The sequence below is a fragment of the Zootoca vivipara genome, chromosome 6 (assembly GCF_963506605.1).
Source record: "Zootoca vivipara chromosome 6, rZooViv1.1, whole genome shotgun sequence".
Lineage (NCBI taxonomy): Eukaryota > Metazoa > Chordata > Lepidosauria > Squamata > Lacertidae > Zootoca > Zootoca vivipara.
Genome location: NC_083281.1, coordinates 17,438,449 through 17,461,210, shown reverse-complemented (window position 1 = coordinate 17,461,210; position 22,762 = coordinate 17,438,449). Strand labels below are relative to the sequence as shown.

The 22,762-nt window shown below is 46.8% G+C and overlaps 1 protein-coding gene across 1 annotated transcript; it reads right to left on the bottom strand.

The window, feature by feature from the left end:
- Window positions 1-1,915: 1,915 nt before the first annotated feature.
- Window positions 1,916-18,740, bottom strand: KPTN (kaptin, actin binding protein). Its single transcript, XM_060275533.1, has 12 exons — window positions 18,229-18,740; window positions 17,892-17,974; window positions 16,784-16,868; window positions 15,933-15,987; window positions 15,628-15,703; window positions 15,467-15,540; window positions 14,921-15,030; window positions 13,523-13,636; window positions 12,131-12,203; window positions 10,742-10,877; window positions 9,448-9,645; window positions 1,916-7,736 (listed from the first exon to the last, which is right to left on the bottom strand). The coding sequence occupies exons 1-12, from the start codon at window positions 18,629-18,631 to the stop codon at window positions 7,596-7,598; spliced, it is 1,548 nt and encodes a 515-aa protein (XP_060131516.1). The 5' UTR covers window positions 18,632-18,740; the 3' UTR covers window positions 1,916-7,595.
- Window positions 18,741-22,762: the final 4,022 nt, after the last annotated feature.

Genomic DNA, 22,762 nt, shown 5'->3' with positions numbered 1-22,762 from the left:
TCTTGCAGCGAGGGAACCGCCAGAAGGCCCTCGGCACTGGACCTCAGTGTCCGGGAAGAACGATGGGGGTGGAGACGCTCCTTCATGCATACTGAACTGAGGCCATCCCCAAACTGCGGCCCTCCAGATGTTTGGGCCTACAACTCCCATGATCCCTAGCTAACAGGAGCAGTGGTCGGGGAAGATGGGAATTGTAGTCCAAAACATCTGGAGGGGCGAAGTTTGGGGGTGCCTGATTTAGGGCTTCAATGGTCAGCACGAACATTTGGAATTGTGCTCGGAAACATGCTGGGAGCTAATGTAGGTCTTTCAAGACCGGTGTTATGTGGTCTCGGCAACCGCGCCCAGTCACCAGTCTAGCTGCTGAAATCAAATGCAAGGCCATTTCCACAGATAGCGTTGCTTCTTCACTTCAAATATGCCCATTCATCCTGTAAGATCACAAGAAGGAGGCATTGCTCAGAGCCCCACATCTGTGCAGCTAGGGCCTATTCTAGGTCCACCAAACACCTTAATCAGCTCTAGTCTCTGGCTTCTGGCTTGGGAGCAGGGGGCAGGTGGACAGCAAAAACGAAGGAGGAGAGGAGTTGTCCCCATTTATTTCATTTGGGTGTTCCTGATGCTCAGAATCCACATCCAAAGAACTGGTTTAACATATTTATGCCTCCTCCCCAACAAGAAAACTGTGCAAACTGGCTAAGACTGTTGAGAACTGCTGTCCAAAACATCTGGAGGTTGCCTTGTTAGGGAACGGCTGGCACATCTGAAAGTTACTTAAAAGACATTCCTAAAGATCTGCACCATTTCTTGGGTTGGAGAAAAAAGCATTTCATGCGTACCTTGTGCATGATATTTAATTGTCTTTAATCAAGATTGTGAGCACTCTCTGCTATATATATCAATAATGGTACTGTATATATGTTCACACGCAAACACACGCTACATATATAGATATAGAACAGGTAAATTGTCCATGGCAATCACAATACGGTGCCCTGAAAAATAAGTTTTTGTTACCTGGTATAGTTTATGCACATCGGAGCAAGTTTGCATAATTCATCTGCTTGCTCTCTTGAGATTTTATTCAGCCATGCTCCCGGGCTTCTGAGCTGTCAGCCAGCTGTGTCCGCATACATTCAGGCACAACTTCATTGGCATGTGGACTAGAAACTTTGTTTTTTTTAAAAGAAAGAAAGAAAAGAAACAAGACAAAAAACAAAACAAAATGCATACACCTGCTTTTATTTATTTTACCAAAACATTAATATTCTGCCATTTCCTCAAGCCATCTCTCCTCCTCAAGAGGGCTTACAATACAATTTTTGAAAACAATAGTGTTAAAAAACTAAAAATGGCCACAAAAGGGGGGGGGGTTTAAGCAGCCAAAAGAAAATTCACAACAGCAACAAATAAAATTTAGTTGTGGGCCAAAAGATATATTAGAAAGCTATGTCTTAGCAGCCATTTGTTGGATTTTAGTTTAAATATTTAAATATACTTTTGTATTGCTTCAGTAATTTAAAATTCTCATACTCTTACCTGTAAGTTTGAAACTGATACCTTGTTGGTCAGATGTAGAGGAGTATTTAACAGAACGCAAAAGGCATTATGTATGATGACCCTATAGTATATATCTCGTATCATACAGTGGTTGACATTTAATTACTTTTCATAAAATGTTTTCAGGGTTTATTGTACTGCTACTCTCCCAACAGGAAGAAAAATCCCATCATAAAATGAGGGGTCTTTAGTGCCCATTTATATATAGTCTTTATTGGTTGAAAAAGTATGAAAATATATTTATCTTGGAAATTTCATTCCAGAAGGCCTAGAGTATTTTTTGGTTCTCTGTGGTGCAAATAAAGAACCAGCCAATAGGGTTACCAAAAGAACCCCCACACACAACCCAGTCAAAACTGCAAGATCAAACTTTTATTAAAATGCCTGGATTTTTTTTTTAAAAAAATGTATTCAGAGTAGTGTAACCCACTTAACAGGTTTAGTCTTAAGCAGCATATAAATAGAATACCTAAATAAGAAAACTTAACAAGGCTATAGCTGCACTGACAGAAAATGTTTCTAACATTGGTTGTTCAGAGGTATGCACTGTGGTATGACTTGACAGAAGGTTCTCCACAGCCATAGGGTGGGATAACCAGCCTCATATAGCCAACATGCTTACAGTACAGTAAGTCTAATTAAAGCATGAAGGGGTTAAAACCATAAAGTAAGCTGTCCTGCCTCGATTTGCTCAGCTTGGGAGGGACTAGGTAATCAGTCCTATTGTTCTCCATCAGTCTATCTGAGAAGCCTTTCTTCCATAGAACCTCCCATCCAGAAATGGATGGGAGGAGGTCTGAGCTGATTGCTGCAGCTCCGACCTCATGGATCTTACAAGCCTTTCTTGAGTTTCTGTACCAAAAAAATTTGGGAACTTTCACCACTGCAACTAAGCCAAGTTTTCTGTCTGTGCAACTTTTTCTGAATGCTGTATGGAAAAGTACATGAATCTGACCTTTGGATAGTTTGTAAGTACAGTGGTTGCCTTGGTTTACGAGCTTAATTTGTTCCGGAAGTCCGTTCTTAAACCAAAGTGTTCTTAAACCAAGGCATGCTTTCCCATAACAGTGGGGGACTCAGTTCACACTCAACAGGAAGTGGAACATGTTCTGCTTCCAAGGCAAAGTTCACAAACCAAAACACCTACTTCCGGGTTTGCAGCGTTCTTAATCCAAGTTGTTCATAAACTAAGCTGTTCTTAAACCAAGGTTCCACTGTAAACTATTTTTAACTTACCAAACGTGTGGTCTTTTTCTACGCTGGGGAAACTTTGGGAGGAACTTGGAAGGGCACATTCCTTCCAAACATCCTGTATTTCCCCGCTTTACTGCTGCACATTCTCTGATTTTAAATCTCTATTGGGGTTCTCTCACCTGCCCCAAACTTGGATCTTGGCTTCCAAGAATTCTTCTTTCCATATTATTATTATTTTCTTCTCCTGCATCAACACACAGATCACCTGATTCTCCCATATGCATGCAAAGAATTGGTCAGAAGGCACATTGATTGATTGATTGATTGAATGCATTTACATTCTGCCCTTTTCTCCAAGGAACTCATGGTTCTTCCCCCTCCTCATTTAATCTCCACACAACAACCCTGTGAGGTAGGTTAGGCTGAGAGAAAGAGTGACTGGCTCAGGGTCAAGGCTTCATGGCCTAGTGGGGATTCGAACCCTGGTCTCCCAGGTCCCCGTCCAACGTTCTAACCCAGGCATCCCCAAACTGCAGCCCTCCAGATGTTTTGGCCTACAGCTCCCATGATCCCTAGCTAACAGGAGCAGTGGTCGGGGAAGATGGGAATTGTAGTCCAAAACATCTGGAGGGCCGAAGTTTGGGGATGCCTGTTCTAACCATGATGCCACACTGGCTCTCACCATGGCTCAGCAGCCTTGCTGAAGCTAAGCAAGTGTGGGTCTGATCCATTTCTGGATGGGAGGTACTATGGAAGAAAGGCGGTGCATTTTTTATTTTATTTTAATTTTTTTCAGCAGCAGAAGGGAAAAGGGAAGCCATGCAAGGTAAATGGCTGGCTGAAGTAGGAACTCGTGGATTAAAAGGTTTCCCGTCCTGTTGAAACCATCAACACTTTAATAATTCTTTCAGTCCTCAGTCAGGGGTATAGTCAGGCTGTCTGCTGGTTATCCTTAACTGCTTATTTTAAAGCAAAAAAAAATTCCAGCCATGCTGCAACCAAAGACAGCACAGGGATAAATCCTTAAAATGGCTACTAAGGCAGAAAAGGCAAAAAAAGACTGGGGGGGGGGGGACCTGGTGTCCCATATTCAAGAAAGCAAGCCATACACAACTTCTGGAAGAGAGGGGACTTGTCTGAGGGATGAGCACAGGGCCTGAGAAATAGACTTGTGTAAAACTACCGTATTGGAAAGGGACCCAGGTGGCGCTGTGGGTTAAACCCCAGAGTCTAGGGCTTGCTGATCAGAAGGTTGGCGGTTCGAATCCCTGCAATGGGGTGAGCTCCCGTTGCTCGGTCCCAGCTCCTGCCCACCTAGCAGTTCGAAAGCACGTCCAAGTGCAAGGAGATAAATAGGGACCGCTCCGGCGGGAAGGTAAACGGCGTTTCCGTGCGCTGCTCTGGTTCGCCAGAAGCAGCTTTGTCAATGCTGGCCACATGACCCGGAAGCTGTCTGCGGACAAACGCCGGCTCCCTCGGCCTATAGAGCGATGTGAGCGCCGCAACCCCAGAGTCGGACCCTTACCGTATTGGAAGCACTAGACTTAGGGATCCAGCAACCACTGTTGAAAATGCCCACCCTTGATTTGCAAGACAAATGAATGGACATGGAAGAAAGACCATGTCAGAGGAATCTCCACTTATGAGGGATCCTTGAACAATCAGAGAGGGGCAGCGCTTCCGTGGTGCTCTGATCACACACACACACACACACACACACACACACACCCGGCCAAAAACAATTGCTATAGTTGTATTGTTTCCAATGCCCCAAGTAGACCCTGTGAAGTTCGTAGACACACCTAATCGGGGCTCATGAATTTCAGTGGACTGCATCCAATGTTTGCAATTCACCTAGCAAGGGCTCTTGCATTAAAGGAAGGGCGAACGTTAATGTTGCGCTTGTGAGAATCTGTTGGACCATGGATGGAGCAATCTATTGCACAATGAAGTTACCAGCAGTCTGCTTACCTGTACTCTTGCACAATTCTGCTTGTGCAAAATATTTTACAGGGGGCTAAGTAATTTTAACTTAGCACTATACTGGCTACAACACAGCGGGTCTACTCTGAATGAAACCATTATGTCCATGTATACAACGCACTTACCTCTTATATAGGTACTTACCATATATATATATGTTCATAGGGATGAAAGTTTTTTTAAAAGGTTATCGGAAGGATGCAGGAGAGAAGAAAACAGGGGCTTGGTCTACACAAGCCCTGAAGGCAGTCCCAGCTGAGAACAGATGGAACAAGCCCTCCCTCTTCCCTACAAGAGGAACTTCAAAGAGAAACCTTTCTTTCCTCACAACAGAAAACCCAGCAAATATCTGTTCCTCTTCTGGGAAATGAACAAAAAAAACCCAGTTCTTCTCTGAGCAATATGGCGTCCTCTTGATTCCTGAATTCCGGCTTCCAAACATAAAATGCCGGGTTTGGAAACACCTGAGAAAGCATAATCTGAATGTCAGTTTATTTTTAAGCATGTACTTCTCACTCAGCCGTAGACCTTGGGAGAGTCAGAAAAAGAACTTAAAAGGAAATGGGAAATTAACCTGCTTTGGACAATGAAGCGGGATATGCTTTTCTCTTCCCTCCTTCTGATTACTGAGCAGAACAGTCAGCGAGAGAACAAGTACCAACGAAATGATGAGCACCGTCTACAAAAGAATCTTCTGAGCACATTTCAGAGGCTATATATATATATCTGCACAAAAGCAGTGCCGAAGAACCTCCTGTTGGTTTGAGGAAATGGTGCCCAGAGCCTCTCTGCTTCGAGCTAGAAGGCTTTGTATTTTATTAAACCTCAGTTAGCAGGAAAATTGGGGGAGGGGGAGGCAGATCAAAGGCCCACACTCCACACCCTTCGAAACAGCCTACCACCAAGCCCACCCACCCCTGTTGTCCTGGAGTGAACATCCCGCTTGGATGGCCAGAAGATCATTCCTGGCGGGGAGTGTGGTGTTGTTGTTTACCGTGTCTGAATCTGTTTTTATTTTGTTTTCTTCCACTGGAGGGAATTGTGTTTCTTTCTTTTACTTTATTCTACCAGCAGGAATCTCCTTCTGTTTCCCAACCACTTCCGCCTTTGAGCTCCCACCCACATTGGAATGTGGTTGGAGGAAGGTTGGCCATCTTTGAATTGGACCATTGGACCAACAAGAGGTTGCCCGTCCCTGTCGGAGAAAACCCCACAGGGAACGGCATGCCACATCGCTTCCCGAACCGAGAGAGAGGCTGCTGCTGCTGCTTCGCCAGCTGTGCTAAGATGCTGCAAAACACTTCCTAATTATTGCAATTCAAGCTTAATCCGTGCCCTCTCTCCTGGGCCATCTGTTCGTGCTCACTAACAGAACCTAGTCCCAGGAAAGATACAACACCCGACGTTTTTCTACATGCCGAGAAGCACATTTCTCTGCTCAAGATGATGAGAAATTTGCCGGAATGTATAGGAAGCTTCTGTATACAGAACAGGGCTGGAGGGTTAAGACATTTTAGAGGCCCCAAGCACTGAGAAAATGGTTGTGCCTCCGTAAGCGATTCAAAGTTTTTAAAAAATACTAACCTGCAAAATAATTTTTTTAAAATAAATTTAAAAAACACCCTAGATTTATAGCAACAAATGACAGGATCCTATTTCCTCGAGTTATTTTGATACATGTTAGCAGGGCGCCCCCCTTGGTTTCGGTAGGGGATTAAGTAATAAAGAGAGAACAGGAAAATGGGTTGTGCGTAGTAGCGTGTAACAATCATCTGATTTTTCCCATGATAACTGATTTTTCCCAGAGAACCATAGAAGGAACGAGAGCCTTGTCCAAACTCCTGCAATGCAGGAATCTTTTTGCTCAACACAGGACTTGAACCCACAACCCGGAGATGTAGAGTCTCATGCTGTACCAGCTTAGCTCTCTCTCAATGACGACTTACTTTTTGAAATATTAACAAAACCTCGATTCACTTGGGCTTTTGTTTAAGTCTGTCTACTGGGTAATCTGGCACTAATACGGAGTCAGACCACTGGGTCCACCTCGTTCAGTCTTGTCAGCATTGACTGCCAGCAGCTTGCCAGGATTTTAAGAAGAGCTTTTTTTCTAACCATAACTGGAAATGCCAGAGGTGGAGACTGGAAACTTCTGCATGCAAAGCAGATGCTCTACCCCTTCACGTCCACCTCGCCTGGAGGAAGGGCAAGAGGCACAGCTTTCTTCTCCTCCAGCTGACTGCTTAAGGCAGAACTCTTCAGGCAGTGTGGGCTAGTGGTTGGAATTCATAAGCTGTGCGGCTTCTGGGATTCCAGCCCCAGCTCTAGGCTGCATGGCCAAGTCACAACCCAGAGATATTGCGTTGCCCTTCAGGAGTGCCGAAGACACAGGGCCCAAGCCAAATTACAAGAAAGGAGATTCCGACCGAACTTTAGGAGGAACTTTCTGACAGTAAGAGCCGTTCAGCAGTGGGACAATTCTATTCTTCTTTGAATTAGAAACCTTCACCACAAACACAGAGAGCATGTCCTGCTTAAGTGTACAAAATTTATTTCCTATTTATAGAGTTCTTGGTCAGGCCAGCCTCTTTGGGGAGTGGCAGGGAAGAGATGGAATGGCAACAGTTCACAAGGAGCCTCGTGCAAGAGGTTTCTTTCCTGAGGCCAAGAGGCCAAGACACATCCAAGAAACGTTGCTTGGGGGGGTCCTGGGCGGACCCAGCATCTCCTTACTCCCTCACCATAACCAGTGATTTGGTCCTCATTTCCTTCTGCAGTGGCATGGCAGAGCCTGGCAGGTCCTGTCCCTCCCTGGTTTCTGGGCAAAGCGAACAGGCAAGAGGGCGCAGCTGCTCCCATCACTCCTTTGGTCCTCTCCCATCACCATCCTCAGGCTTGGCATCTTGGTGCTGTGCAGGAAGTGCCACCTGGGCCGCCTGGCCAGCCACTTTCAACCGGAGCCGCTCTAAGAGGCACTCGGCCGTCTGCATCAGGCTATGCTATTGGAGGCAAGGAATATGGGGGTGGGGGAAGAAGCAAGAAGACAGGTTTTATTCTGAAGGAATTTGCTCTGTGCTCATCCCTAAGTTCATCAGGCGCCTCAATAATGGTCCCTCGCAGCGAAGGCTCAGGACTTCAATACCTCAAGGACCGCCTCTTCCCATATGAACCTACCCAGACCCCGAGATCATCTTCTGAGGCCCTCCTTCGTGTGCCCCCTCCTTGAGAGGTCCGGAGGGTGGCAACATGAGAACGGGGCCTTCTCTGCAGTGGCTCCCTGTCTGTGGAATGCTCTCCCCAGGGAAGTTTGCCTGGTGCCTTCATTATACACCTTTAGGCGTCAGGCAAAAACGTTCCTTTTTAACCAGGCGTTTGGTTGATCCGATTTACATCCTATGCCCTGTTAAAATGTATTTTGTGGTTTTATATCTTGATTTTATTCTGTGAACCGCCCTGAGACTGCCAGGTATAGGGCAGTATATAAATTCAATCAATTATTATTATTATTTCATAACGTTTCAGGGGACACCAAAGGCAATAAATATGAATAGAGAAGGGAATCGTCATTGCACAATGCAATATGTGGGAAGGAGGTGAGGAAAGCTTGAAAGGGCTCCCTGCAATTTGCCAGCCACTCAGCAACAAAAAGGAGAAAGCTCCCAGAAGGAATCAGTGTGGTATAGTGCTTAGAGTGCTGGACTAGGAGCTGGGTTCGAATCTACACTCCAGCCATGAAGCTCACTGGCTGGCCTTGGAGTCAGTCACTGCTTCTGAGCCAAACTTTCCACACAGGGGTGTTGTAAGGATAAAATGGGGAGCAGGAGAAGAACCGTCTATATCACCTTGAGCTCCTTGGAGAAGTGGGATATAAATGTAAAAAATGAACAAACAGGAATGATGGGCTGTGACACTTTGAGTCAGACAGTCCTACCCAGTATTCTAGAACTGGGAATAAAAAAAAGTTTTGTAATGTTAAGCTTTGCTGAATTAGGGGGGGGAGAATATGTCAGCACACGAAGCTAAATTTTAAAATGGAAGGTTGAGGGGGGTGATTCCCCACCCAAAAAATGTGTCAGAAGCAAAAGTTGGCAGCTCTAAGCAGATTTGACACCTGTGGATCTGGGCTTTCTGCCAACTCATTGCAGTTAAAGAATGCAAATCTGGCTGGAAGTTATTTGGGATAACTTGTCTTTAATTTATTAGGCACTCTCAGATGGTATTAATTCTCTCTGCTTAGTGGGCAAGGCAGAAGTCATTGCCAGTCCTCAGCGATATTGCAGGCCTCTTCACTGAACGTTGCCCTTTAAAATATTTGAAGTACCTAACCCTCTTGCTTCCAGGAATACAAAGAAGGGGGAAACTGTGCAGTCCTTATTCTGCCACAGGGGTAGTGAAAACCAGCCCTGGGTGCTTCTTGCAGCAATATGTGAAAGCAGCAAAGTGTTTTGGAGAAAAAGGAAATGAAATAAAGCTGAAAACCTGAAATGGATGCGCTACGGCAGCCTCTCTTAAACTTGGGTCACCATGCGCTGTTGGGACTACAACTCCCATCATTCCTAGGTAGCAGGACCCATGGTCAGGGATTGTGGGAGCTGCAGTTCAAGAACATCTGGGGACCCAAGATTGAGAAAGGCAGTGCTAGGGCCTCTCGGGCTTGGGCTTGGTGAAAGTGCCTTGCAACAACCCCTACCCCACCTGCAATACACACACCTGAAGGATATGCAGCCCTTTCAGACACACCACAGCCAGTTCACAGAGGCCGTCACAGGTGAGGTCGACATACTCCATGGACAGGAGGGGGCTGGGGAAAGTGCGCTGCCAGAGCAGGTAGAACTCGCCATCAGACGGGCTGGAGGGCTGGACTCCTGCTGTAGCATTCGGGGCCTGGTACTTGTAGCACAAAAGCTCCTAGAAGAAGAAGAGGAAGAGTTTGGATTTGATATCCTGCTTTATCACTACACGAAGGAGTCTGGCTAACATTCTCCTTTCCCTTCCTCCCCCACAACAAACACTCTGTAAGGTGAGTGGGGCTGAGAGACTTCAAGGAAGTATGACTAGCCCAAGGTCACCCAGCAACTGCATGTGGAGGAACGGAGACATGAACCCGGTTCCCCAGATTACGAGTCTACCGCTCTTAACCACTACACCACACTGGCTCTAGAAGACCAGAGAATTCTAGTTATGTTGCCTGAGATCAACCAATGAGCATTGAAGGATACTGACAAACTGCTGTGTCCAGTTCTGGGCACCACAATTTTAAGGAGGATGTTGACAAGCTGGAGTGTGTGCAGAGGAAGGTGACCAAGATGATCAAGGGTCTGGAAACCAAGTCTGATGAGGAACAGTTAAAAGAGCTGGGTATGTTTAGCCTGGAAAAGAGGAGACTGAGAGGAGATAGGAGAGCCATCTTCAAATATCTGAAGGGCTGTCACATGGAAGACAGAGCAAGCTTGATTTCTCCAGCTCTGGAGGGTAGGACTCGAATCAATGGCTTCAAGTTACAAGAAAGGAGATTCCGACTAAACGCCCGGAATAATTTTCTGCTGTTTGACAGTGAAACAGACTCCTTCAGAAGGTGGTGGAATCTCCTTCACTAGAGGCTTTTTAACTGAGGCTGGAAGGCCATCAGTCGGGGATTCTTTAGTGGAGATTCCTGCACTGCCCGGGGTTGGACTAGATGACACTTGGGGTCCCTTCCAACTTTACATTTTTATGATTCTATGTACAGGGTTTTTAAGGCTGTTAAAGTCTGGCCTGCAGGAGGCAGCCTTAGCTATCATTTGCTAGTTTCATTTTTATTTTGTTTCGTGGGTTGCTTTGTTATAACAGCCCCTGGCGAGGAACACTGGGGCACAGTTTAGGTTTAAAATACATAAATAAATATAAACAGAAACTTATGGAGCATGCCAGACCGGAGAAGGCTGCCCAGTAAGAGCACCCTACGACCCTAAACCCATCCAAGCCAACATGGTGGGTGAAGGCAGATCTCTCACTCCCTGCTGACCTGCCCATAGGTGCCAAGCAGGATCTCTGGTTCACGGTCAAAGTTGACATCGGTCACAAGGGCACACAGGACACTGTCGTACTGGTCACTCAAGGGAAGGACCAGCTGGTCGTCCAGGCCTCTCTGCAGCACATTCCTGGAAGGGGGGAAGGAATAAACAACAACACTGGGTGGTATTCAACCAAGTTCTACTTAGAGCAGCCATGCTGAAATTCAAGTCCATTAACTTCAATATGCCTATGCTGAGTAAAACATAGCTGAATACCAGACACTGCCATATAAGAATAAGGAGGCAGCAGATGCCGATGACGCGATCAAGAGTGGTAAGAGTACCACTCTATTCTGCCTCGGTCAGCCTACTTCTGGAGTACCGCTTCCAGTTCTGGGTACCAGAGTTTAAGAAGGATATTGACAAGCAGGAACGTGTGCAGAGGAGAGTGACCGAGATGATCGAGGCTCTGGAGACCAGGCCTTATGAGGAACGGTTGAGGGAGTTGGAAAAGAAAAGACTGAGAGGAGATAGGGTAGCCATCTTCAAAGATCTAATAATAATAATAATAATAATAAACAACTTTTATTTATATCCCGCACTCCCCTGCCAAAGTCGGACTCAGGGCGGCTAACATCAAATATATAACATTAGTATAAAATCAAACAATAATTAAATTACCTCCTAAAAACAGGTCAAAATAAATGGCTTTCTGCAGGGTTAGGGTTGGGAACAGTAAGTGCTCAGGGTTAGAGGGTTAGGAACAGTACTTGGAACAAGCTTGTTTTCTCCTGCTCTGGAGGGTAGGAACTGAAACAATGGCTTCAAGTTACAAGAAAGGAGATACCAGCTAAACATGAGGAAGAACTTTCTGACGGCAATAGCTGTTAGTAGAATGGACTCCTTCGTTGGGAGGTTTTTAAGCAGAGGCTGGATGGCCGTCTATCATGGATGATTAGCTGAGATTCCTGTGTTTCGGGGGGTTGGACTGGATGACCCTCAGGGTCCCTTCCTACTCTACGATTATATTATTCTATGCATGTCAGAAGAGCCTGCTAGATCAGGCCAATGGCCCGTCTAATCCAGCATCCAATTGTCACAGTGGGCAACCGGATCCCTGTGGGAAGCCCAAAGGCAGGGGCCGGGCACAACTGCAGTTTCCAGCAAGTGGCATTTAGTTCCGATCACGGAAGCAGAGTACAGCCATCGTGCCTAGTATTTCATTTGGTTTTTGTTTATTTATCAAGTTTGTACACCGCCATTCATTCGAAGATCTCGGGGCAGTTCACAACATAAAAATACAGAAGAAAAACACGAAAGCACCAAAAGCCTTATCCTCCATGGGGCAAAGGGTGGACCGTGTGACTTGATAAGCCGCCTGCTCTCCCGTCTCCACTCACCTGTAGACAACAGACAGTTCAAGAGTGCTGGTGACTAGAACACTGTAGCTCTGAGTCTGGGAGCCAGCATTACCTGCAAGAGAAGATACAAAGGTTTTTATAAAAAAAACACGGAAGAAACCCACACCAGAGAAAGAGCGGAACTGCCTGCACGGTTCCCAAATGCTGTTGAGCCTCAAGCGAAACAGCCTCTCATCCTACACATCAGCCATGTCATGGGCTGGCTACATGCGGAAGAATGCTGGGAGTTACCAGCTGGGGAACCCCCAGGGGAAGAAGACTCAGAGCCTGGGGAGCATTGGTGGGACGGCAACGAGTGGTCAGAGGGAGAAGACTGGGAGGAGGTGGTGGTGTCGGAAGCTGAAGAGGTAACAGGGTTTAGTGAGCAGGAAGAGGCTGTGGCAGACAGCAGTTCAGAGGCGGGAGAGAAGGAGGGCCGGGAGACAGAGATGAGGCAGGCTGTCGAAGAAACCAGGGGGCCTCCCGCTGTGACCAGATCCCCTCTCTGCAGGGCTCCCAGAACCAGAAGAGGTATGAAGAGGGCGAAACAGAGACAGCCACACCGACAGAGTCTCAGGTTGCTTGGGAAGAACCCGAGCAAGGAAGAAGCCTAGGCAACTGTGGGAAGACAGGGAACTTCATGTCGAAAAGGCTCCCGGGGCTAACGCCAGACTGCCCCAGACTCCAAGAGCCTTCCTGTGGCCAGTCCCTGGCTGCCGCTACCGAAGCAGTCCAGAGGGCCAACAAATATGCGATCCTCCTCCTCTGAGAAGAACACACACGATCCATGCATATTCCAGCAGGAATGAAGAAGACAAAAGTAGTACTAAAGCTACTTTATTGTAAGCCCATTCTCTGTTTCTCTGCTCGTAAAACTCCAACAGAACAGAGCTAGGCATCTTGCTTCTTACTCCACTGAGAAGCAGAAACAAAAGGTACAGAAAGAAAACATCACATGGTCAGGAAGAGATAACACAAGACTTCCTCTCTCATGCTGTAACTCAGACTCACTGTGTGAAAACCAACAGACACATATGCTGCTGGAGCAGCAGAGGTTATATAAAAATCATAACACTTCAGTTCTCCCAACTGCCTCAATTGGACAAGATCTGATGGGAAGAGTTGCTGTGCTCCCTAGGCCTGGCTTCCTGAGCTGCTTGTTTGTTTAAATAGAGTTAACTTCACCTGCTCCTGGCACCCGCTCCTGACAGCCATCCACAAGCTGGTGCCCTCCAGATGTTGGCAGACTTCAACTCCGATCCAGCAGAGGAAATGATCAGGGTGATGGGAGTTGGGACTCCACCATTTGCCCAGAGGGCACCAGCTTGGGAAAGGCTTCCTTCTCTCCACCTGAGGTTGCAGAGAGGCCCATGGCCCCCTCTTGTTTCTTACCATTTGAAGCCACGGTTCCTGAGGGGTCGCCTGGACAGCAGGACGTTGGCAGAGCAAACACCAGGACTTTGGAGATGGGACCGTCTTGCTGGATGTTCCAGCTCTGCAGCACCACTTGGGCAGAGGGGAAGAAGGGGCAGAGGGGACAGTCAGCCAACACCACAATGGCTGAGGCTTCAAGAAAGGTGCTGCTAGGAAGATTTATATACCACTTATTTACCCCCCAAGATGGTGACTAAGCAGTTTACAAGTATAAAATCAATTATAAGATATATACATTTTATTTTTAAAGTTCCATATAAACAGCTATAATTTAAATTTGCAATAAAAAACCAGTGACAAAGCACAGCAATTGCCATATATATTTGAGTATAAGCCGAACCGAGGCACCTAATTTTACCACAAAAAACTGGAGAAACTTATTGACTCGAGTATAAGCCTAGGGTGGGAAACACTGGGTCCAGATAGGGGTTAATAAGAAAATAAAAAATAAAAGGATCCTCTGCTCATGGCTACACCCCCCGCTGCCGCCTCTTCACCCCCACAGCAAGGACGGAGGGGCGGCAGGAGGAGCAGCAGCAGCTGCAAAAGCCACCACCTCCCCGAGGCACACCATCCCTGCCCGCGTCTGCTCTAACCGCCACCGCCTCAGAGTCACCGCCGCTGTCTCAGGCAGAGTGGGGTGGGCTGGGGGAGGCGCGTGTGGTAAAGAGAAAGAGACCTGCCTGGCTCTCCCTCTCTCGCACACCCGATGCCTGTCTCTTCGGATGGAGCGGGGCAAAGGGCTGGGCGCGTGAGGCAGAGGGAGCGAGCAGAGCCAAGCAGATGTTTGCAGCGCCGTCAGCAAACCGCCCGTACGGGCGGTGGCGGCTGCAGCCACGAGCAGGCGATCCTGCCGCCGTACGGACGGTGCACGCATGCATCGTACCTAGCGGCGCTGTGCATGCACCGTATGGTCGGTTTGCCCCACCTCCCACCCCGGGTACCGTTCATGCTTCGTTCGCCCCTGCCTCACTCGAGTATAAGCCGAGGGGGGCTTTTTCAGCATTAAAAATGTGCTGAAAACCTCGGCTTATACATGAGTATATACGGTAAATAGATCAGGAAAGTTCACATTCAAGGGAATGCCTGCTTAAACAGAGCCGGTGGAATGCCAATAGTGATAGGGGCTTCTCATACAGGGCCTTTTGATTTCACCCTTTGCCAACCTGGAGCCCTCCAGCTGTTTCGGTCTACAACTCCCATCAGTTCCTGCATGCTGGCTGTCAAAGGCTGGTGTACCAAGTGCTGAAGCCTGGGACATTTGCACAGCCAGATCCCTCCCTCCAAAAAGATTCCACAATGAGCAGAGAAACTTGTCAACCTCCTTTTAAAACATCACAAATAAAGAAAACTTACCTCGACTGGCTGGTTCAACCTGGGCAACTCGGATGTAGCCGCTCTGGCAACCAAAGGCCGTGATCCGTTGCCCTGAGTTTGGAATGTTGTACACATCTAGCCAGAGGACGCTGCAAGGGAGAGAGGAGGGCAATGATCAATGAAGTGGGTGGTTTCCTGGGCCAAACAGAGGTCAGAGAGAATGAATGAGGGATGCAGAGTCCGCCCCTTGAGGCAAGGAGTGCAACTGATCTCTACTCACGAGTAGCCCCACTGAAACTTATGTGCTTAAGTTAGTCGTGCCCATTAATTTCAAAGTGTCTTCTCCAAGTATGACCAAGGTTGGATGCAAGCCTTGGCACCTAAAGCCTAGAACACGGTTTTGCTTTTCCCCTCCTCCCTCCCCATCCCTTCTCCTTTTGTGCTGTGTTTTTTAGGTTACAAGGAGAGGCTGGGCCTTACGTCTCAGAGCTTCTGTAAGCCTCCTTCCTGCGCGCGCACACACACACAGTAGTACCAAAACTTCCTCTCCCCCTCTTGTTTTTAATAGCAAACCAGTCTTCCTACTTGCTTGGCAGCTCCTTGAGTTCAGGAAAGAGGTTCTCCACCGGCTGCTCCTCAAACTGGTGCAGCTCTTCATTCTACAGAGGAGAGGAGCAATGCTGTCACATCAGGGCGCCTCCAGCACAACGGGGAAACCAAATCTTGCCTTCATCTGGTGGCCTCACCTCTTTGTATAAGTGGATAGCAGGGTCATTGCCACTCAGAAGGAAGACCGTCTCCGGCTGGTCAGCAACCTGGACCCTGCAACGAGAGAAGTAGCATTTTCTTTTCTTTTTTAAAGAGCTTTGTATGAATGTCCCCGAAATATTTTTTACAATTTTAATTTATTTAGAGTATTTGTATCCAGCTCTTCAGCCAAAAGGGCTCCCAGAGTGATTTGCACACAAACAAAAAGGGACAAGCAGGGAAGTGGGTTTTTGTTTTACCAGGCCTTTACAGAGAGATGAGAAAGGGCGAGTGGCATACTTACTCTGCATGGTACAGTTGGAATGGAGTAAACTGCAGTTCCAGGTTCAAGCAGCTCTCTGGATAGAAAGAAAAATACTCCCTGAAAACAAGAAAATAAGCCCAGTTTCCATAGCTGAGGGGGGGGGGGAGATAATATAAATCAACCTTCTCTGGATCATGAACATGCCCCAGGGGAAGTGCAGTCGTACCTTGGAAGCCGAACGCCTTGGCTCCCAAACAAATCGGCTCCCAAACGATCAAAATCCGGAAGTGAGTGTTCTGGTTTTCAAATGATTTTCAGAAGCCAAACGTCTGCCGCAGCTTCCAATTGGCTGCAGGACACTCCTGCAGCCAATCGGAAGCCGTGCTTTGGTTTTCAAACAGTTCCGGGAGTCAAATGGACTCCCAGAACACATTCTGTTTGAAAACCAAGGTACCACCGTATCATCACCAAAATCAAAAGGAAGTTGTAGCTCTCAAAGGTCTGGTATTACCCAATTTGGAATTCTGAGCAATTGCGTTTTTAAGAGCTTAAGGTGCTAGTCCACTGGGAGGTGGCTTCAGAAGTCTTCTCTGTTGAAAATGCAAACATGCCATGTATGCTGGGCTTCATATCTTGGCATAACTAACTAGAATACCTAATGGCTTTTAACTTCCAACTCCCACCCCTTGCTTTGCTAGAAAATCCATGTTTCGCGCCAAATTCTGCACTTTGACTCCTACATCTGTGAAGGTCTTCTAAGCAGTTTTGATATATTTTGCTTCCAGGACATGGGTTTTCAAAGACTAACAGGGAGATAACAGAAGAGATTGGAGGGAACTTGGGGCACCGATTTCAGGGTTAGGTGGCAAAAACAGATACTGAAGGCTCACGTGCGATAGAATCTAAGTTGTATTCAGATCCTGGTTCATAGTCGCAGTAAATGTTAAGGAAGGGGCTGGCTTTGTCGCCGGAATCCTGTGGAGATGGGAAGAGAAACAGGCAAAGCTGCAAGTTCATTTCACATCAAGAAGACTTTGCAGTACACATAATCACTTAAAGATGAGTTCTACTGCATCAAACCAAAGTTCTATCTAGTCTTCCTTTTCCAAGCCAAGGAAGGCTGTCATGGGGCTTAATCCAGTAATAATCTATGTTATGTTCTCATTTACCTACATACTGCTTTTTGGCCCAGATGCCCCAAATGCAGTAAGCAAATGTTTATACAAATATATATATATATAAAATGAAAGTACAACAAATACAGCTATTCAAAACAATATGAATTAGCAAAATCACTAATTACACACCAATCACACCAGTAGTGCTGTAAAGTGGTTGTCCCGAGGACAAGAATTCTAAACCATTGTGTTAATTTAAGTTACAACCTGACCCAAGGCATGTTTTCTCCGAAGCAGGAGCAGCCAAAATGGAATGGCACATCCTCTGAGGCCCCAATACCTAAAGGATTACCTTTACTTGTGAGGACCTACCCTGTATACCTGAAGGAGTGTCTCCATCCCCATAGCTCAGCCCAGACACTGAGGTCCAGCTCCAAGGGCCTTCTGGCATTTCTCTCATTGAGAGAAGTGAAGCTACAGGGAACCAGGCAGAGGACCTTCTCAGCAGTGGCGCCTTCCATGTGGAACGCGCTCCCATCAAATACCAAAGAAATAATCAATTTTATGACTTTCCATAGACATCTGTTTCAGGAAGCTTTTAATGTCTGATGCTTCGTTGTTTTCCTTTATATTTTGTTGGAAGCAGCCCAGAGTGGCTGGGGCAACCCATTCAGATGAGTAGCTTACTAGAAATTTATTATTATTATTATTATTATTATTATTATTATTATTATTATTATTCCCTGATGTCAACGTCTAAGGTCTCTTCCCTGCATGCCACCTCCGTATACAGTATTAGGTTTCCACCTTTCAAAAGCACTGCTTGTGAAGAACATGCAAGCGACGCATCATTTCACAAAGGGATGAAAGCCACACATACCTTAATGAAGGTGATCCCCACCACCAAACCCCTTTTAGGAGGTGATTTGTTGAAAGTGTCAATGGAGACGATCTCGGCATCAACTGAGAAGCAAAGAGACACACAAGGAGACCATGGGCTAAGGGAGATCAGCTGCCAGCAGTCAGCGTCCAACAAAGATCACGCAAGGAGAGAGGGAAATGAATGAAAGGCTGAACTGAGAGATTTCCTCGGGTACGTAGGTGGGTGAGTGTTTTTTTTGGGTGGGGGGCAGAGAAAGAGCAGGAACCTGGGTCACCCGGTCCCTCATTCCAACCCACAGACTGCCCCCCCCCACTGAGCACACCTGCCCCATTACCTGGGATATAGGTGAACTGCAGCTCCCTGGCCACGGGGCGCAGCTTCTGCCTCAGGTCTTGATAGCGGAAATAAATCACTTTCCCCTTCAGGGTGGCGGCCAGGAGCCCCCCGGGGCCGTCCCCGCACCCCCCGGGGGCAGTGGGCACGGAGACCCCCAGACCCGCCCCAGGCCCAGTTTCGGAGCGCCAATGAGCTTTGGATGCCCCCAGGGTCTGCCCTGGACCCTCGGAGACCCCCACCTCCTCCTGCCCCAGCCCCGCCCCCGAGAAATCCTCCTGCCCCTGGCCCCGCCCGCCTCCGCGGGCCGCCCCGGGCAGCGCGGCCAGCCCGTAGATGTTGCTCTGGGAGGAGAAGCGACTGAAGCTGTCCTCCGAAAACGGGCATTCCCGGGAAGGATCCATTCCGGTTCAGGCACCGCTACGGGCAGCCCGGTCCTCCCTTCCCCACCATTATTTGAGAGCTAGGGGTAGGGGGCCTTCCGAAGGTGACGTCGCCGGGCCGGGAGGCGTCGCGGGCCTGTGACGCTCGCCCGATTCCAAGATGGCCTCTTTAGGCTCCTTCCCGTTGCTCGGCGCCATCATCATCATCATTATTATTATTATCACCATCACAGGGCAGTTTGCAACATAAAAACACAAACGTCGCAGTCTGCAACTTGCGCGGACGACGTTTAAGGGTGGCATTTTAAAATAATAATATACAACTTTTAAAAATTAAATCAAAAGCAACGAAGAGGAACCTGTCGAAGAGAGTCACCAAGACTCCACCAAGCATAGCTTTAACAGGTTAAAAAGAATTTGAGGAACCTGTCTAAGAGAGTCACCACGCCCCATGTGAGAGAAGAAAAAAATATGTGATAACCAATAAATATATTTAAAATAAAATGGGTTGCAGATGGTTAGATTAGATGACCCTGCCATAAGAATAAAAAAAATATTCATTTCAACCCTTTGGGAATTTACACAGACTGACATCTTCATGGGGTTATTGCTAGGGCTGTAATCTGCAAATGTTTAATTAGCATAATCGCTTCATGCTTTTATTGAAGATTAAATTATTATTTATTGAATTTATGTACCTGGAGGTCTCAGGGCGGTTCACACAACAAAAGGTGCCCTCTAATAGTTAAATAGTGGGGCCAAAGTGGGAATGCCCAGGTCCAGAGGGCACCAGAAAACACCAGAGATTGGAAATTACATCTCTCTTAATGATTCGCTCCAAATGCTGATCTATGGTAGTTTTTGAACAGGTGACAAAGACACAGCAGGAAAGTAATGCACTTCAATGTGCACCAGGCCTTGACTGTAAGCACTAGGAAAAGGAGACCCTTTTTATGAGCAAATGCAAAGCCATCACCAATTGTATATTGATCCATACCAGGCATCCCCAAACTCGCCCCTAGATGTTTTGAGACTACAACTCCCATCATCCCTAGCTAACAGGACCAGTCGTCAGGGATGATGGGAATTGTAGTCCCAAAACATCTGGAGAGCCTAGTTTGGGGGTGCCTGATCCATACTCTTAACACAATATCCTCTTCGTTTTTCTTCTCATTGTCCATTAGAAGGCAGTTTTCTTCCTCTGAAGCACCACCTCCACTATACATTTAAAGCAGTATTGTGCCACTGTCACCACTTCCTGGAAACTGTCGTGGGGGAATAGGGTTGCCAGACTCAATAGAGGACAGGACTTCTGTGCCTTTAATTGCCAGACTCAAAAGAGAGCAGGGCAATTAAAGGCACAGAAGTCCTGTCCTCTTTTGAGTCTGGCAACCCTATTGGTGAAGCGTGCTGAGAGTTGGCATGAGACCGCTATTGCCTTCCCAGAGCTACAATTCCCTGAGAGATTGTTAAACCACTCTTGGAATTGTAGGCGCCTGAGAGGAATAGGAGGCTCATAGCCACTCTAGGCACAAACAACAGTGCCTAGGATCCTTTTGGAGGAAAGCCACAACTGTTTATGATACTGCTTTAAATGTATAGAGATGGGGTTCAATATTTTTGTAGCTTTTCTTCCAAAATATAAAATCCACAGACAATGCAAGTCAGCTGAAATGCATGTCCTTTAAACCTACAGCACTGCCAGGTCTGGGGCTTGTTTCTTTCTTTCTTTCTTTCCTCTCCCCACCCCCATGCTTTTATATTGTGATGTGTTTCAAGTGCTCCTTGTTGCAATATTCCCCATTCCCAGAAATATCCCCAATATTTAAAGAGATAGTCCATTACTTCTAATAATTAGTCAAATTTATTAAAGACTGAACACTGAAGAACTGCATTCTTTCGTCAGGCTACTGAAAACGGCACCTTGGATATTTACAATGCATTATGTTTGCATTGTTTCCCCCTCAAAAGCCAGTTAAGCAAGTCGTACTATGTATAGTTTAAGCCAGGCAGACAAACTCGGCCCTCCAGATGTTTTGGTACTACAACTCCCATGATCCCTAGCTAACAGGACCAGTGGTCAGGGATGATGGGAATTGTACTCCCAAAACATCTGGAGGGCCGAGTACTTAGCTATGAGTGATCGCCAAAGAAGAAAGAAATGCCTGGTTTAAGCTCATTGACACAGCCCTAGAAAATATGGGGCTTTATCAAATTTTACACACACACACACACACACACACACAGGCTTCCAGTCACGTGTTACCCAGCTGGTATTGTACTCAAGTGGGAGGGCAGCATAACAGCAGTAACATGAAAATATAACTTGGCTCCAGCCCAAGTGATCATGGAGAGATTGAGATGATCATTTGCTGCAATCTACAGCACAAGTAGAGGCTTCACCATCTCCAGTGGAAAGCAGATCACATCAACTCCCTAAGCGAGGGCTTGGGTACCTGTGCTTGCACTCCAGGTCTTACTACAGTAAGTTCCAACTCCCCTAAGTCCCAGCCAGCATGGTCAATGATCAGGGATGTTGGTGAGGGTTCGTTCGCAGCCAAATCACAAATGCATGTTTTGCTAAACAAGCACAGGGCTGGCACACAAGAGTTCTTAAACTTCCTAGTAACTTTGCTGTATTTGCTGTCAGCGCTGAAATGTAAGTAAACCTTTTTGTTTGTTTCTCTAACTAAAAAAAGGGTGGTTCATTCTCTGCAACGGGGGTGAAGAGGCGGAGGTCAGCAGGCCATAAATAAAAAGCACAACTGCCTAATTCCTAAGCTTTCGTAAACTGCAGGTAAAGCATTTAAGTTACCTTAGTTACTGTACATGGGATAGGTGGTTAAAATTTAATCTACAGATTTAATACTCAATCCCATCTCCCACATAGTCCAGTATCATCTGGAGGGCCAATGTTCCCCAACCCTGCCATAAGCAAATGTGCTTCATGTGCAGCTGTCTACCAGCTCTATCTGGTACATTGGCTAAGACCCTACCTGCCTGCGCACTGTCTTGCCAGTGATACATGCACTGGTTATCTCCCGCTTCGACTATTGCAATGCGCTCTACGTGGGGCTACCTTTGAATGTGACTCGAAAACTACAATTAATCGAGAATGTGGCAGCTAGACTGGTGCCTGGAAGCAGCCGCCGAGACCATAGAACACCAGTCCTGAAAGACCTACACTGGCTCCTGGTACATTTCCAAGCACCATTCAAATTGATGGTGCTGACCTTTAAAACCCAAAACGGCCTCAGCCCTGTATACCTGAAGGAGCATCTCCACTCCCCATCGTTCAGCCCAGATACTGAGGTCCAGCACCGAGGCCTTCTGGTGGTTCCCACACCGTGAGAAGTGAAGCTACAGAGAACCAGACAGAAGGCCCCCCCATCAGATGTTAAGGAGATGAGTAATTATGTAACATTTGGGAAACATCCAAAGGCAGCCCTGTATAGGCAAGCTTTTTAAGGTTTTACTGTGTTTTTATATATGCTGGAGGGATGCAGGTGGCGCTGTGGGTTAAACCACAGAGCCTAGGGTTAAAGTCGGCGGTTCAAATCCCTGCGACGGGGATGAGCTCCCGTTGCACAGTCCCAGCTCCTGCCAACCTAGCAGTTCGAAAGCACGTCAAAGTGCAAGTAGATAAATAGGTACCGCTACAGCAGAAAGGTAAATGGTGTTTCCGTGTGCTGCTCTGGTTCGCCAGAAGCGGCTTTGTCATGCTGGCCACATAACCTGGAAGCTGTACACCAGCTCCCTCAGTCAATAGCGTGAGATGAGCGCCGCAACCCCAGAGTAGGTCACAACTGGACCTAATGGTCAGTGGTCCCTTTACCTTTACCTATATATGCTGGAAACCACCTGGAGTGGCTGGGGCATCCCAGATGGGCAGGATATTAATAATAATAATAATAATAATAATAATAATAATAATAATAATAATAATAATAATAAATTAATTAATTATAAAACTATGTTTTGTGTTTTTGTACAGCTATATCAAATGGCATGGGCAAAGGTAGCTGAATTTTCAAAGCACACCTGGTGCTCTAAGTAACAGTTTAGGCTGAGCACAGGAATGCTGAACTCACAAAAAGTTGGATGAAGCCCAGCCAAATCTAGGTCTGATTTCTGCTCTGGACGAATGAAGAA